General features: G+C 40.2%; 1 protein-coding gene across 1 annotated transcript; it reads right to left on the reverse strand.

Moving 5' to 3' along the window:
* Positions 1 to 4,385: 4,385 nt before the first annotated feature.
* LOC104043302 (granzyme A-like) lies at positions 4,386 to 10,214 on the reverse strand. The gene is given in 5 exon segments (XM_064438797.1): positions 4,386 to 4,739; positions 7,099 to 7,222; positions 7,902 to 7,921; positions 9,921 to 10,066; positions 10,154 to 10,214. Coding segments are annotated over 5 exon segments (705 nt in total).
* Positions 10,215 to 13,893: the final 3,679 nt, after the last annotated feature.

The following is a 13,893-nucleotide window of genomic DNA, read 5'->3' on the forward strand; positions in this document are numbered from 1 at the left end:
TGCCTTTGGAAGTAGCTAAGATCTGCAAGTTTCTGTTCACTTTTTCATTAAAATAAGGGCTTTTTTGCTCATCTTTCTGTGGTTTCCTCTTTGTCATGACAAGGATGTGGGTCTTAGTACAGCTTTTAGAGTTGATGACTTTTTGTGAGACTCAAAGCTAACTTTCAATGCACATTTCACAGCTAATTTCAACAGCTTTGAAGGAACCTATGCCACCTTGAATTGAATTACAGTTAAATTTAACCTATTTGCAATCTGCTAGATACTAAGTATGATTAGTCAATCCAAGAAGAGCTTCGTCAGATGATTGTGGAGTTATAAACATACTGGGATGGAGCTGTCTGGACCATCTGCCAGATCATTAATGAGATGAAGATAAATTTTGGAAACTAGTAAATCCTAAATAAATGATGTAACAAACATATTAAAAGGAGTCACTGTGATTTTCTGACTATGGTGAACTGACCTATTCAGACTTTGAAAGAGCCTTCTGGTTTATCTTTATTTCTTTTTGGCAAGTATCCAAGAAAATTATCCTGAAAATCTGATGGCTTTCTTTGTTTCAATTCTATTTCCTAAATGTTTCTTCCTGATGCCAGATTGAGTTGCCCAAAAGGAAGGTTACTTTTACAGCTTGCTAGATGGCGGGCAGTTCTGCAGTCAGAAGATAAAACAAAGACTTTGACTAGGAGCTGTGGAGGCAATCCATGCTCCAAACATATCACTGCACTTTCAGGAAATAACAGTTGCTGATAATAGAAATGCCACTTTCTGGACTGAGAACTAGAAGTTTGTTTAAAAAAAAAAAAGATTTCCACATGGATTGCCATGGAATGCCATACATTGCACATCAATGCCATATGTCAAGTCTTTGCATGGCCTGGCCAACCCTACGGGCTGCTTTCTATACCTAGATATGACTATGTGACAGGTAACAAGTAAGTCATGCTTCTCAGCAAAAAATCCTTTAGAAATATCATTTACCTGGAAGACCTCAGTAAAAACAGAAATAGATTCAAATGTCTGACAGAGAAATCAACTCAGAAGAGACCAAGCTGCAAAGTACCAAGTGTAGATAGAAGCCCAGCCCTGGCCAAGGGCAGAAGGATTCCTGGGACAACACTTTAATCCACTCAGAAATTTCCAGTAAAGATAAACACATATAGTATGAGAGAGCTAGTCTGGTACAAGAAGGCAGTATTTGGAAACTGGGAGGTAATGTGTAAGGGGACACCTCACAGACACCTAGAGATTAGTGTTGAGGCGTTCCAGATTAAAAAAGACACAACCAGATTTCTCTTACTGAAGGAAAGTGGAATTGCAAATGCCGTCCTGGAAACAACTGGAATCTGTAGTAAACTGCCACAAGCTGATGAATACAAGCTCCTCTCAGTCTAGTAAGAATGCACCTCTACCTTATTTTTGTCAGGCTTTGTGGGTGTCTGTTGTTGTAAAACTACGGCGTACCTAGAGCTACTCACTGTGGCTTTCCTGTTTTCAGCTCAGTTCTGAGAACCAGCCCAGCAGTGGTTTCAGCAGTGAGTGACACCTGTGGTCACCTTGTTTAGCCAACACACACCCTTTCTGCACCTTTGCCTAGCCCCAGCTCTAGAACCGGTCATCCTTCCACTGCGTGCTTTCATGGGTGCTAATGAAATAGAGAATTGCAGAACATTTTGCAGGCCCACTGCAAAACTCCTGCCATGCTCCCTGGCCCAGACTGCCCCTCACCCAGAGGGGCAGATGAACAGGCACTCTCTCAAGACCCAGGGATTTCAACACTAGCAAAGACTTCCCTCCTGTTGCACATGGAGCAAATAAAGACTCTGCTCGCCTCAGGGTGGACTGAAAATGAGTCAAGGTTACTGCTCAGCTGACTGCTCCTGCACCTCCCTGAGGACAGGCCAAGGGCAGGCCAGGACACTGGCCTGCAGGTAGGCCCAGCTCAGCAGGCCCCAGGGCAGGGCAGGGCCAGGCTGAGGGCAACACCTGCTGCAGTGTTGCTGGGGCAAGGGCTGATGACCCTGGAGGCTGACATGGGTCCTGGGCTGTAGAAGCCCTGGCAGCTGGGCAGGGCAGTGGTGCCCTGGGGGCCTGGCAGTAATGCCCTTCCACCTGCTACATCGCCCATAAAAGAAAAAGAGGTGCTGTAAATGAAGTAATTACAGGAGATCTCACACACACACACAAATTTCAATATCTGAACTGGAGTTAACTTTCTGGGTTATGGTTTCCAGACTTTATTGCTCATTATTTCCTATCGATGACTGAGGTACAGCCACTGTTTGCATGAACAGAGGAAGTGAAATCTTTCCCTCCAATTGGTTAAACACCAATCAGTTGTTACTGTGCTGCAGGGTGTGATGATTCTCCTGTGGGAAGGGCAGAAGGATATCCTTGCTGTCATTTACCTTACAAAGGTAAAAGGGACTAATTTGTGTTTGCAACTTCCTCTAAGACCCCTCAGCTGAAAAGTGTTAACAGCGGTTTATTATTCTATCCACTTTGATATTGCTTCCCCCTCTTTCCCCCAGTTTTTCCCATTTTCTCCCTGTGTTCCAGGCCTGAGCCAATTCTCACTGGCATCTCTTAAGATCTTCCTATGACCTTCAGTGAGAATTGGATGAAGCCCCCATATGCCACCTCAGCAGATTTTATTGCACCATGGCCAACTACCAACCCAGCTACGCGGTGTCCATTTGCTCCCTTAACTGCATAGCCTTTATGAGACAGGGCTTGCTCCGCCCAGCACAGTGATGCAGCTGCTGGTCAATAATCAAGGCCAGTATGTTGATGTGTAGAAGTTACTTATTCATGCCTCTGTGACATCCCAAAGTTTACAGTATTCAGTACATATTAATGCAAAAATTAAAGAAGCAGAGAAACCCTGCAGACGGTCACTTCTAAACTGTTCACAAAAAAAGACCTTGAGAATATTTGCAAGATAATGGGAATATATCAAGCTAACCACAGGCTTAGACAAGTATAATTACTCCCTTTATAATCAGTATTTATACTTTTTTCAACAGACCACTCACTGAAAGGGTAAGATCATGAACCAAGCTGTGAGAAGAGATGATTTTGTTGATTTGATCACTGAAAAAAAAAATTAAGGAAAATAATTAGGAAAAAAAGACATTTTTTTCTCTCTCATAATAGAAGATTAATTGGAAAAATGTTTATCTGTTTAATACTTCAACTCTTTGAAAATCAATCTAGTTAAATATTTAGTAATGGGGAATTTAAGAAATTGGTTTTGAATAACGTCACAGCAAAATATTTGAACACTTAAAGCTTTTGTTCTGTTTTTTCTTATTCAGCAGGCACCTCATTCACTATCAGGCTGAAATTGAATTTTTCTGCAAATACACATTCAAAAATGTTGCCTCATCCCAGGCACAACACAGAAGGTGAGCAGTACTTTCCCATCGCACCAAGAAGTAGTGTGAAGTCCAATACAAACTGTGTTATCTAAGAGGCAGTTTCCTACTAAAGATGAGAAAGCATGTTATCTGTACAAATATTTGAACTATTCTCATCAAGCTGTGGTGGTGTTATTAAAGCTGTAAAGTTGGGAGGTACTTTTTAAGGGTGGCACACTAAAGCAGCATCATCTAGTTCTAACGCACAGCACAGTATTTATTAAAAATGTCTTGCCTGTCTCATGGATCTCTGTGAAGGGAAATTATTTCTTCTTTCCAGGCAATATATTCTTCAGTCAGTCTTATATAAACTCCAGGCATGCCTCTTCTTCCACATCCTTTTCCAAAAGAAGCATGTAGTGCCACCTGCAGTGTGTAAGCATGCTTGGAAAAGTTGCATCTAATCTGTTTCAACATACAGAATGGATCAGTTGGCTTTTGTCACTTCATAGGAGTTGGGTGAGGTATAAAGCGAGGTGGATTTTAAAGCCTGAGGAGCCTTTGATGTAAATGTTGCAGACCAGCACAGTGGTGAAATAATTCTATTTCAAAAGGTATTTTTTTATTCTTGGTATAAATTGACTCTCACTTCTATAACAATTGGCTTGGCCCTTCTGGACTCAGCACAGAAGGCATTAAAAGCAAGATTGAAACAGCATTTTTGAATGTACAGTTAATTCTGTACTATTCAGATGTTGACATCTGAAAGGGATCAGATGATTCAGACCCTAAAAGTTGTTCTTTTTCTCTGATAACTACAGGTGGTGCCTAAGGAGAGCACCTTAGCTAACGAAATGCAATCATCCCAGACTCAAATTTGCATACTCTGGATCTTTTTGTGTACATTGACCTAAACTACTCAAAGTTTTAACACTTCCTTTTCACAGCAATAAAGTCTGTTACAAATGTGGTGAAAATCACTGTGAATCTGATCAGTAATCATAATCATCACACAGCGAATCATTAAGTGTCTAGCACCACTTTGTTCCCAGTGAAAAGAGAACCATTGTTAAAAGCACACCCCCTTCTCTTTGTAACTTTGTTTCTTTCCTTGCAAGCATCTCTTCTCAAAAATCCAAGTGTCCCTTTAGCACACAACATGTTGCTTGTTATTTTTGTGTCATTTCCATATTTGCTGTCACAGCTTTTCCTATCAACAATTTTAAGGGCTGTTTGCCACAGGTGTTTTGATGGCTTTCCTGAAGCTCTGACTCCCCAGCCAGCCACCCTGCATGTTGTGCCAGGTTTGATATCTTCACAAAAGACAGGCAGAGGCAAAAGTTGCACGTATTTATTCAGCTTTGCCATACCATTCAGCTAGAAAAAAGAAGAAAAAAAATGCTTTCTCTTGCAGAAAGGAAGGAAAGTATAATCTAGTTTCACTTGGCATTTAGTCTCATTTTACCAATACTTTATAAATTACTTTTCAATACACAGGAACAGATCCTGAGCTTAACTGTCCCTTTGCAAATCCAAAAGAATTTTCCTAGTGTCTGTATAGCAATTCCCTATCTACAGCAGCAGTAGTGAGTTCAAGCCCAGCTTCCCATTGATTACAGCAGGAAATTAAAAACCTGCACAGGAGTTAGGCTTTTGGATCTATATCCTATCTGAGAACCTAACTTGCCACTGAGCGTCTGTGTTGAAATCAGACTCTGGTGCTTGACTAACACACAGAAGTGTCTCAAAGCAAGGTGCAATGCACCCAGTAACAAAGATGAAAACAAAAGCTATAACCAGTTAGACGTGACAGCAGCAACATAATTAGGGAAAAATTAAGTCTTGAACTCTTTAGACTGCCAAGTTTTTGCTCTGAGAGATTCATCATCCAAACTGTCTGTGTTTTCATGGCCTTTACCTGACAGATTCATCCTTCAGCAGAGACCAGTTTAAGCCTGCAAATCAAAGCATAACAAAACACTAATGCATATGCTCAATGTGCTTGGTAAGGGCTCACAGCTACTGAACAGAAATTTTCTGTTTTACACATGATCACTGCACCATGCTTCATTTCACAGGCGGCTAGATGTGTTGCTGAATGGTTGTCAGTTAGACGACTCTGGCTTTATACCTTTTAAAAAAGGCATTCCAACAAATCACAAATTTATCCAAAAAATCCTTACGGTTTATTATCTCCAGTACTGGTGGGAATTTCCAAAGACTGAAAATTTATCCCAAGTCACTTAGTACCGCATTGCAGCGGAACTGTAGAGGTGGGAGATAAACCCTGGTGATAACACTATCGCTAGTCTGTGTCAAATTCAGACAAAGGATTTTATGGTATCCATGTCACTCTGGAACAGAGTTGTAACTTTCAGCTCTAGAAATACTAATTCCTAGCATCCATTTTGCTGTTGTGTTCACAGATAACCTGGTGCTCCTGATAAGTTGTTGGTGGACACAGGAGAAGCCATTGAAATCAATCTGTCTGCCTTTGCAATGAATCAGATGGAGAATGCTCACTAACATCTGGGACTAGGAACTTCTCACACTTGGACTAGGAACTTCTCACACTTGGGCAATGGCAAGTCGCTGGGGGCACAAGTGTCTGTAGATGCTCCAGCTAGTTCCAAAACCAGACATTGCTAGTTTTCTCCCTGTGTCATTGTCACACCAAATGGGTGATACCATCTAAATATTAGAAATCAGGTTCAAGTCATCACTTCCTTTTCAGTACAATTCCACCAATTATTTCATAAGTGTGGTAATATTCATAATATACTGTACCTAGTCAATTATTTTACATATACATATCAATCTTTCACATAAAATTATTTCTTCATTATCACAGGTGTAACATTAAAGCATAGCCTGAATAAAGATCCATCCAAGATTTCTTAGGCATCATACTGAAGTCATGAACTTTCTAAAGGTATAGGCAAGATGATGTACAAGTCTTATCTTTCTCAGGGACTTTGGATCAGCACTGAAACTGCTGGTACCAGGAAGGTAGTCCTCCAGAACCATTTAACCATTTTCTGCATAGAGAGTGGCCTCTCCCTGTTCAAAACACCTGTGGCTGCCTCCATGTAAATCTCAGTGCTGGATTAACAAAGTTCTCAGTGCAGGGACACATGAGGCATAAACCAGACTAAGCAGGAGCTGGTATGCAGGAAATTCTTACAGCCCTGCCCCACTTTGCCATCCAGGATGATGATGTTGGTGAGGACATCTTTCCATGCTTCATTCTGCAGTGTCCTGAGCCTTCTTCACTGTGTGACCACTCTGTGCTCCTAGAGCTGAATTCATCTGTGTTCTATATTATCCATACTTTTATTTTATATGTTTACCCCAAATAATTAATAGTAAGTTTCAACTCCATTTTTGCTTAGTCCAGCACAAGGTATCCCTTTTGGATACAGCTGTGACCCAGACTCCATTGCATACATCACTTCAGCACTGCCTTTGAAAAAGTGTTTTGGGGTTTTGGAGGGGTTGCTGTGTGTGCTGTGAGTGGATTAAAGGGAGTTTTAGAGCACTGAATGGGCTTGAAGTGTCATCCCTGCTCACAGTGCCACTGATCCTGTAGCCCTCCTAAATTAGTACAACCAAGTGCAGGGTGTTCTGTGATATTGTGAAGCTACCTAAATAATGTACAATTTGATATCAAAGAATAGCCAAAATTATCATTAGCAAAATTCCTTTTATAATAATACAACAGTAATTAACCCAATACCTTGAGGAGCATTATATCATTTTCCTTGGAAGACCAGTCAAAATGAGGATTAGGAAAGTAGCACATAACCTTAAATATCTGCTGTTCTTTTACAGCTATGGATGCTTGATGGTCTCCAAGAACTCTCCCTCCTGGTTTGTTTAATCTGTAATTTAAAGAAAGTACAAGGTGCGAAGGTCACTACTGGAACTAATCAACATCTCTCAAGATAATCAAAAGACATGTAACATAATACTCACGAATTCATTTTACAACAACTTGATTAAAACATAGGGAAGGACATTATTCTTTTCGATGTTTGGCATAAGCTTGTGTTTTCCTCTACAAAGTAATATTTCTTTACTGTAAATCTAGTTTGGTGAAATAATGGTGTGATAGCTGACTTTCAGGGATTTCCAGAGTTTGGAATTAATTTAATGAAAAAGCCTGCTGGCTTTCTAAGGATAGTCCCTTGCACAAGGACTGCTGGTGCTGATGCCTTTCATTAACCTTTTAATGGTCTCCTTTGGATTTACGACCTAATCCTACAAAGGATTGAAAAATGCCAGATTAATGCATGTAGGTTGTCTTGCTGACATCAGTGGGTTGTCACTACACACATCAATACTCAATAATCATTCTGAGCAATATGCATACAGGTGAGTGTTCTGCTAAAGTGGACATCTTTAATATTAGTAAGAGTTTTGTCCTTAACTTCACTAAATACAGGATTCAGACTATTAAGGAAGAAGGATGGGTGTTAACCTAACTCAAGACACCCTTGTAGTGAATATTAAAAAGGGAGACTGCCAAAACCCAAAGACAGTTATATGTCCAGTTCCTGCTAACAAAGAGTAATAGTTAAGCAACTCATAAATCTCCCTCTGCCCAAAGCTATCTGACTATCAACAGAAATGTACGTATTAGAGTTTGTATTTCTTCATTTTGCCCTGCAAACCTAATGCAGCCCAGTAAGATGACATTGCCAGAAGACATACTGCTAGTTTCCTGTGTTTCATCTTCAGAACGTAATTTCACTACACACAGGACAACTTATTCAAGCCAGAATGAAGACTTTATCAATCCAAACAAAAAAATAGTTATTTTTTTCATTCCAGCTGCATGTCTCACTGAAAGATGTGATTCATTTAATTGTATGCAAATGTTTGCTTGTGAAAATAGCTGCAAAGGCAGTGCTGGATCCTAAAAATTTCCTTTTTTATCTACAAAGCATACTTACACAGTGAGAATGATACAAGACTCACACAACTCCATCCCGGGGACTCTCATGTATCAATGTATCATCCCCAACAGAGGTGCAATGTATCATCCGCAGCAGAGGTCCAACTGCTTGACTTGGAGAAAGCCCAGTCAATCAGTCATTGTGCATACAGAGAAGCCTGGGGAGGAAAAAAAAAAAAAAAAACCAACCCACTGCAACCTCATCCAGGTCTCTGACAGGTTGTTTGCAGGCCACCTGTTGCTGGATTCATGCTATTTTTTCTGAGACAAAAATTATTTCAGAAGTGATTAGCACATAATATTTATTGGTTAGAAAGGCTTACATGCACTGCAATTGCACCTGCTCGGAATAGTCTGGACATAGCATAGGGTGGGTGGGTTTTTCATGGGCATCATCATACAACTCAGGAGAAGGAGACCAGACAGATGTTGTTTCATTTTGCCCCCAGTGACAAAGAAAGTCAGACCAAAACAATGTGCTTGTTAGAAAATCAAACCAGTGACCAGAGCTGCCCTCTCCTCAGGATCAGAGACAAACAGTCATCTTCCCACTGAATAGTTCCCAAATCTGAATTTTTATAACCATAACTAACTGGATATCTCTAAGCCGTTGACTGAAGAGTGAGAGACTTCAACTACCACCAGAAAATCCCTTCATTCCGAAGGGGAAGGCTTGGCTTTTGTTTTGTAAATGTCCAAACCAGCACGTGCTAGGTGTGAATATTTCTACCCTTACAAAAAATACAACCAAACCTGATCCAGCTGAAGAAGTGTGGAAGTCAATTTCACTTAGAAAGAAGGAGAGGAGCTGTGTCTGCTATTTCAGACAGCTGATGGAAGAAGGCTGGCTAAGCTGCCCATGCTGTGTTTGAGGAGGTCAGGTTTGCACATTACATTACATTGCAATTACAATTGCAAATTGTAATTGGTTTGCTTTTAGTTACTCAAAATACAGAAAAAAATATGGAGAACTAAAATATGATAGAATATTTTAGCAAAAACATAGGTATTTAACCTCCTCATGTGAACAGCAAATTATATCATTACTCTGAGCCAGCTGTTCAACAGCCTTGGGGTATCCCACCTGGAGAAAGGGTGGTTGGTGGTTGTGCTCACATTTGACTTGTCAAAAGGACAATGCTTCTTGTCATTGTCATAGTCATAGTCATGACTGACATTCAGTTTTTATGAGCCCAGGTGACTTAAAATGAGAGGAATAGTGTTTCCATCTCATTCAACTTCATCTTTTTGTGCTTTGAGGCTTAGTCCAGACACAAAATTGAGGCACTTTGGAATATATCTCCAACTCTAAGACGCTGCTGTTGCAGATGCATAAATGAAGAACTGGGTCTTTTATTAGCACAGTCTCTATCCTGTAACATTGGCAGGATCTGACTAATGAAGGTAACTAACTGTACACAATGCAGATCAGCAGTTTACAAAACTACTTAAAACAGAATGACAGGATTTAGATCAGTTTGGTGAGAGAGCTGCAGCTTTTAAAAATTCTTAAGAAATCAAAACCCACTTTTCTTTGCTTACAGGCTTGTATGCCATGCCCCACCTCAGTGAATAGTTAAAATTGCCCCAGTATAAGATACTTACTTATAATGTGCTGCTGTCAAAACCCATTGCTTTTTCACAGGAGCTCCTCCACACACAGTTAAATGGTCTGCCTGGACAGCAGCCATAAAAGGCCAGGAATGAGGACACACAACATATCCCCTGATAATGTCCGTGCAGCCATCTGAAATGCAAAAGAAGTGCCATTATGTTACCTGTTATCCAGAGGAAGTGGGAATTTGGACATTTTTATCCTTAGATGAGTTCCTACATCTCAGGGGTACGATAACAGCAATTAGAGAGACCAGGAGAACTAACAGGTGGCTTGTCATAGTAGCTGCTATTTACTGACAAGAACATTGTAAGTCACAATACAGCCTTCTCTGTTTAAATGTCCCCTACAGAAAATGGTGGTCAAAACAGTTTATTAATAAGTCCCTCTCTTGAGATTTCCCTTTACATCATCGTATTTATTGTATTATTTTGTAATTTACTGCATTTATTGCAAATTTATTGTATCTATTACAAATCTATTAATTTGCAATTTATTGTGTTATTTTAACTGCAGCTTGGTTTCTTTAGATTTTTTCTTCAGGTTTATTTAAAACCTGCCTGTTTCTTGAATGCCCAACATGTGTCAATATTAATTGGTCCAAGTTTTACAAGAACTTCAGCAGCCCTTTACCACAGAAATTATATTAGAAAGCAAGCACTTAAGAAAATTCCTGAGCATTACATGGGGTGAATGTATAATAAAACCTAAGTGTCTCAGAGAATTCAATGTTCTTTCAAATTTAAAGGAAAAAAAAAAAAGGGAAATATGTGAGCAGAATTAAACTGGCCGTCTTCAAGCAGGTGAACGAAAGTGAGAACAAGCACAGGGCCACCTGAAAAGGCTTCATAGAACACCAGTGAGAGGGAAAAATGAGTGCACATAAGAGTAAAAGAGCCATTCCCAAATTGTGGACGAAGATACAGCAGCAGCCAGCAAATCCTCTGCAGAAGATGGACTAGATAATCGCTGAGGTCCCTTCCAACCTATGATTCTATGTGAATTATACTGCCCAGGTAACATTTTCAGTTGAAAGACTGAAAAGGATTAATTCATTGTTTATGAGAGCCACTGGGAATTGGCATGCATCTGTTGTCTGATAAATTTAGGAACACCTCACACAACAGACAAGCTACACACATGGAGCGCAGAGCAATTTGTATTTTCTTAGCAGCAATTTTTGAGGGTGCAGGATTCAGATGCAGAAAAACCTAGAGTGTGCAAGTGTCAAATGCAAACAAAATGTCTCATCAGTGTTCACAAGAAAAAGCTAAAAAGACACAGTGGATGTGAGAGACGTTTCTGTATTGTAAACACTGTGTCTGCACCCATGTTTTGTATGCCTTGCTGGTAAACCACTACAAAAAAACAGAATGCCCTTGTGTGAAGAACTTAAAAAGCCTGCTATGATCTTAAGTACCTTTAGAAAGGATCAGAAATGTAACTTGCCCAACATAGCTAGCTCTCGTATTTATTCAAGAGTTAGAGAATAGCAGCTCACCAGATTGTTGAATGAGATTATATAATTGAAATGCTTGTTTCTATGGCACAGAATCTTACTAGTTATAGCCCAGTTTGAAAACATGTACATGATGCAACATAAAGTAACACATTTCATATTTCAGAATATTCTTCCAAAGCTCTTTTAAAAGTAAACACATGACTTAGAATTCATCAGCTTATGAATGAGCCAGCTCTAATTACCCCAAAATCACTCTTCATCCTCCAGCTAATCCTGGCATTATTAATCCGCTGGAGGTTACCTCTGCAAGGAGGGTTCCTTGCATAATTATGTTCAAGTCCTTTATGGCTTTGTTGTCCCACTAAGTGGCTAGCTTGGAAAGCAGCATAAGAGACAAAATGGGCAACAGACCCACGTTCTGACCAGACAGGGGAAGACTTGTGTTTCCAGAGTGTAATATCTAATGCTGGATTCTTTCTGCCAAGTACATTCAACCTCATAGAAGTAATGCTGATTCGCTACAAGGCTTTGAGGACTCTCTGAGTTAACTACATCTACTTGTATTTCTGTGCTACTACATTTTCCTTTGATATCACAGAGTAAATAGGTGAAAATAGAGAAGATGAGCACATAGCTGAGGCAGAAAAGACAACGGTAAATATCATAAGACCCTGAACTGATAAGACTTCTCACATCAGAGAAGAAAGTAAAATAGGCATTCCCAGCATACGTCCTGTCCCTTCCCCAGTGAGCCCCTGGGACTGTGTTCACCAACCACTGAGGGATGTGTCCAGGCAAACCCACTGGAATGGGGGTGGGGATGGGGCAGCCTAGGGAGGAGACAGGGAAGGAACCCCAGCTCTGCCTCACTGTGCTCCTGGCAGCTACCTCCTCTGTACCACTCTCCTGCCCTCCCTTCACCAACCCCAGGTGCCAGCCCTGTTGCTGAGCTAAGACGCTGCCTGAAGTCGGGGCACCTAGCTGTTCTGGAAGGCTTAAAGTTGTGGTTCAAACTGGTCTCCTGAATTTGTCCCCTAAAATCATACCTGATGTTCACCTTTAGCATCATAGAAAGCAGCGTGAAGGAAAAAGGAACATAGTCATCGGGGAAGCAAAATGATCAAAACAACTGAGTACAAGATAAGGGGCAGAAGCACTTGACACAGTACAGGACAGAGTTGAATGATCCACTGACCCACGAGCCTAATGACCTGGGAAATTTCCTCAAAGGCAAAGGCTAGAAATAGAAGCTGGATAGACTTGTTCTTTTACTCAGGCAGTGGTTTCTGCTGAGAGAGTGGCTATGCCCCTTGCACACTGAGGGGGAAAGGATGGAGCATTTTGCTTACGTATGTCAGTCCTCTTGAAGACAAATTGCTTATGCATCAGAGGAGCTAATAAAAGAGTTGGACAATGCACTCAAATAGAAAAGGAATTTTTCCACTGAGTTTGCCTTTACATGCAAAAGGCCAATAAAATCCAAACTTGACTGTAAATGACCATAATGAAAGGAACCTAGCCAACTTGTTGCACACCGTAAAATTTGATGACAATTTTTCATCCACATCTACACAAGTTTTAGGCTGAAGAGGGCACTCTAACAAAAGCACTTGGGGCTAAAACTAGAGGCTGGTTATGTGCATATCAATCTAATCTTTAATACCTGTGCAATTGAGCAGAAAGCAGTCAGTTTTTATCAAACAGTATTATACACAATATATTTCTCATTCTAATTATCAATGTAAATGAGATTTCTCAGGATTAGAGGGGATTTCCTAAAAGGCATGGGCATGCTCATACCTATGGAGTTTCAGAAAAAAAGTCTTGAGAAGTAAGTAGGTTTTAGAAGTAAATAGGACTACATTTAGATATTGAAAAGATATAAACAGGCTATAGAAGATTTGTTTTTAGAAGGTAAGCATAGGTTTATCTTAGTTGCCTGGAAAATATCTAGGAATATTTGCTAATGTTTTATTCCATGTCTCCCAAATGGGTTTTTCTTGAAAATAGATCAGGTAAACATAGGATGATACACACCAAACTTCTTTTCACTAGACATGGCTCCTCATATAGGAATATCCAAGGATGAATCATTGTAGTAGTATGAGTTTAAGCAAGTGTCAGTGTACAGGATTTTTGCTCACAAGTGCTCATCCTGATCATGTCTGTGCAGATTCCAGAGAGGAAACAGCCTCGGTATGGTAAGACTGCTAATTAAAATGTCATAAAAACAGACTTTGGCAATTATTTATATGTGAAAAATGAAAGAACAGTACCTATGATAACCGGTGATACTGTGTTCAGGAAAACACTGGAAAAAAAAACCACTAAGAACGCTAGTGCTACAAACTGCTGATACTTAGAGGGGATATGCAGGTAGTCAGGAGAAAAATTAAAGAAAATTAAAACCTTGGTGTGGTTTTGCAGTGCATGGAGCTGTCACCACATCACATAGGTGACAGTGTTTCTGAAAAGCCACAGCACTGACAAACTGCTC

This window comes from Phalacrocorax carbo, chromosome Z (assembly GCF_963921805.1).
Source record: "Phalacrocorax carbo chromosome Z, bPhaCar2.1, whole genome shotgun sequence".
In the NCBI taxonomy this organism is placed as follows: domain Eukaryota; kingdom Metazoa; phylum Chordata; class Aves; order Suliformes; family Phalacrocoracidae; genus Phalacrocorax; species Phalacrocorax carbo.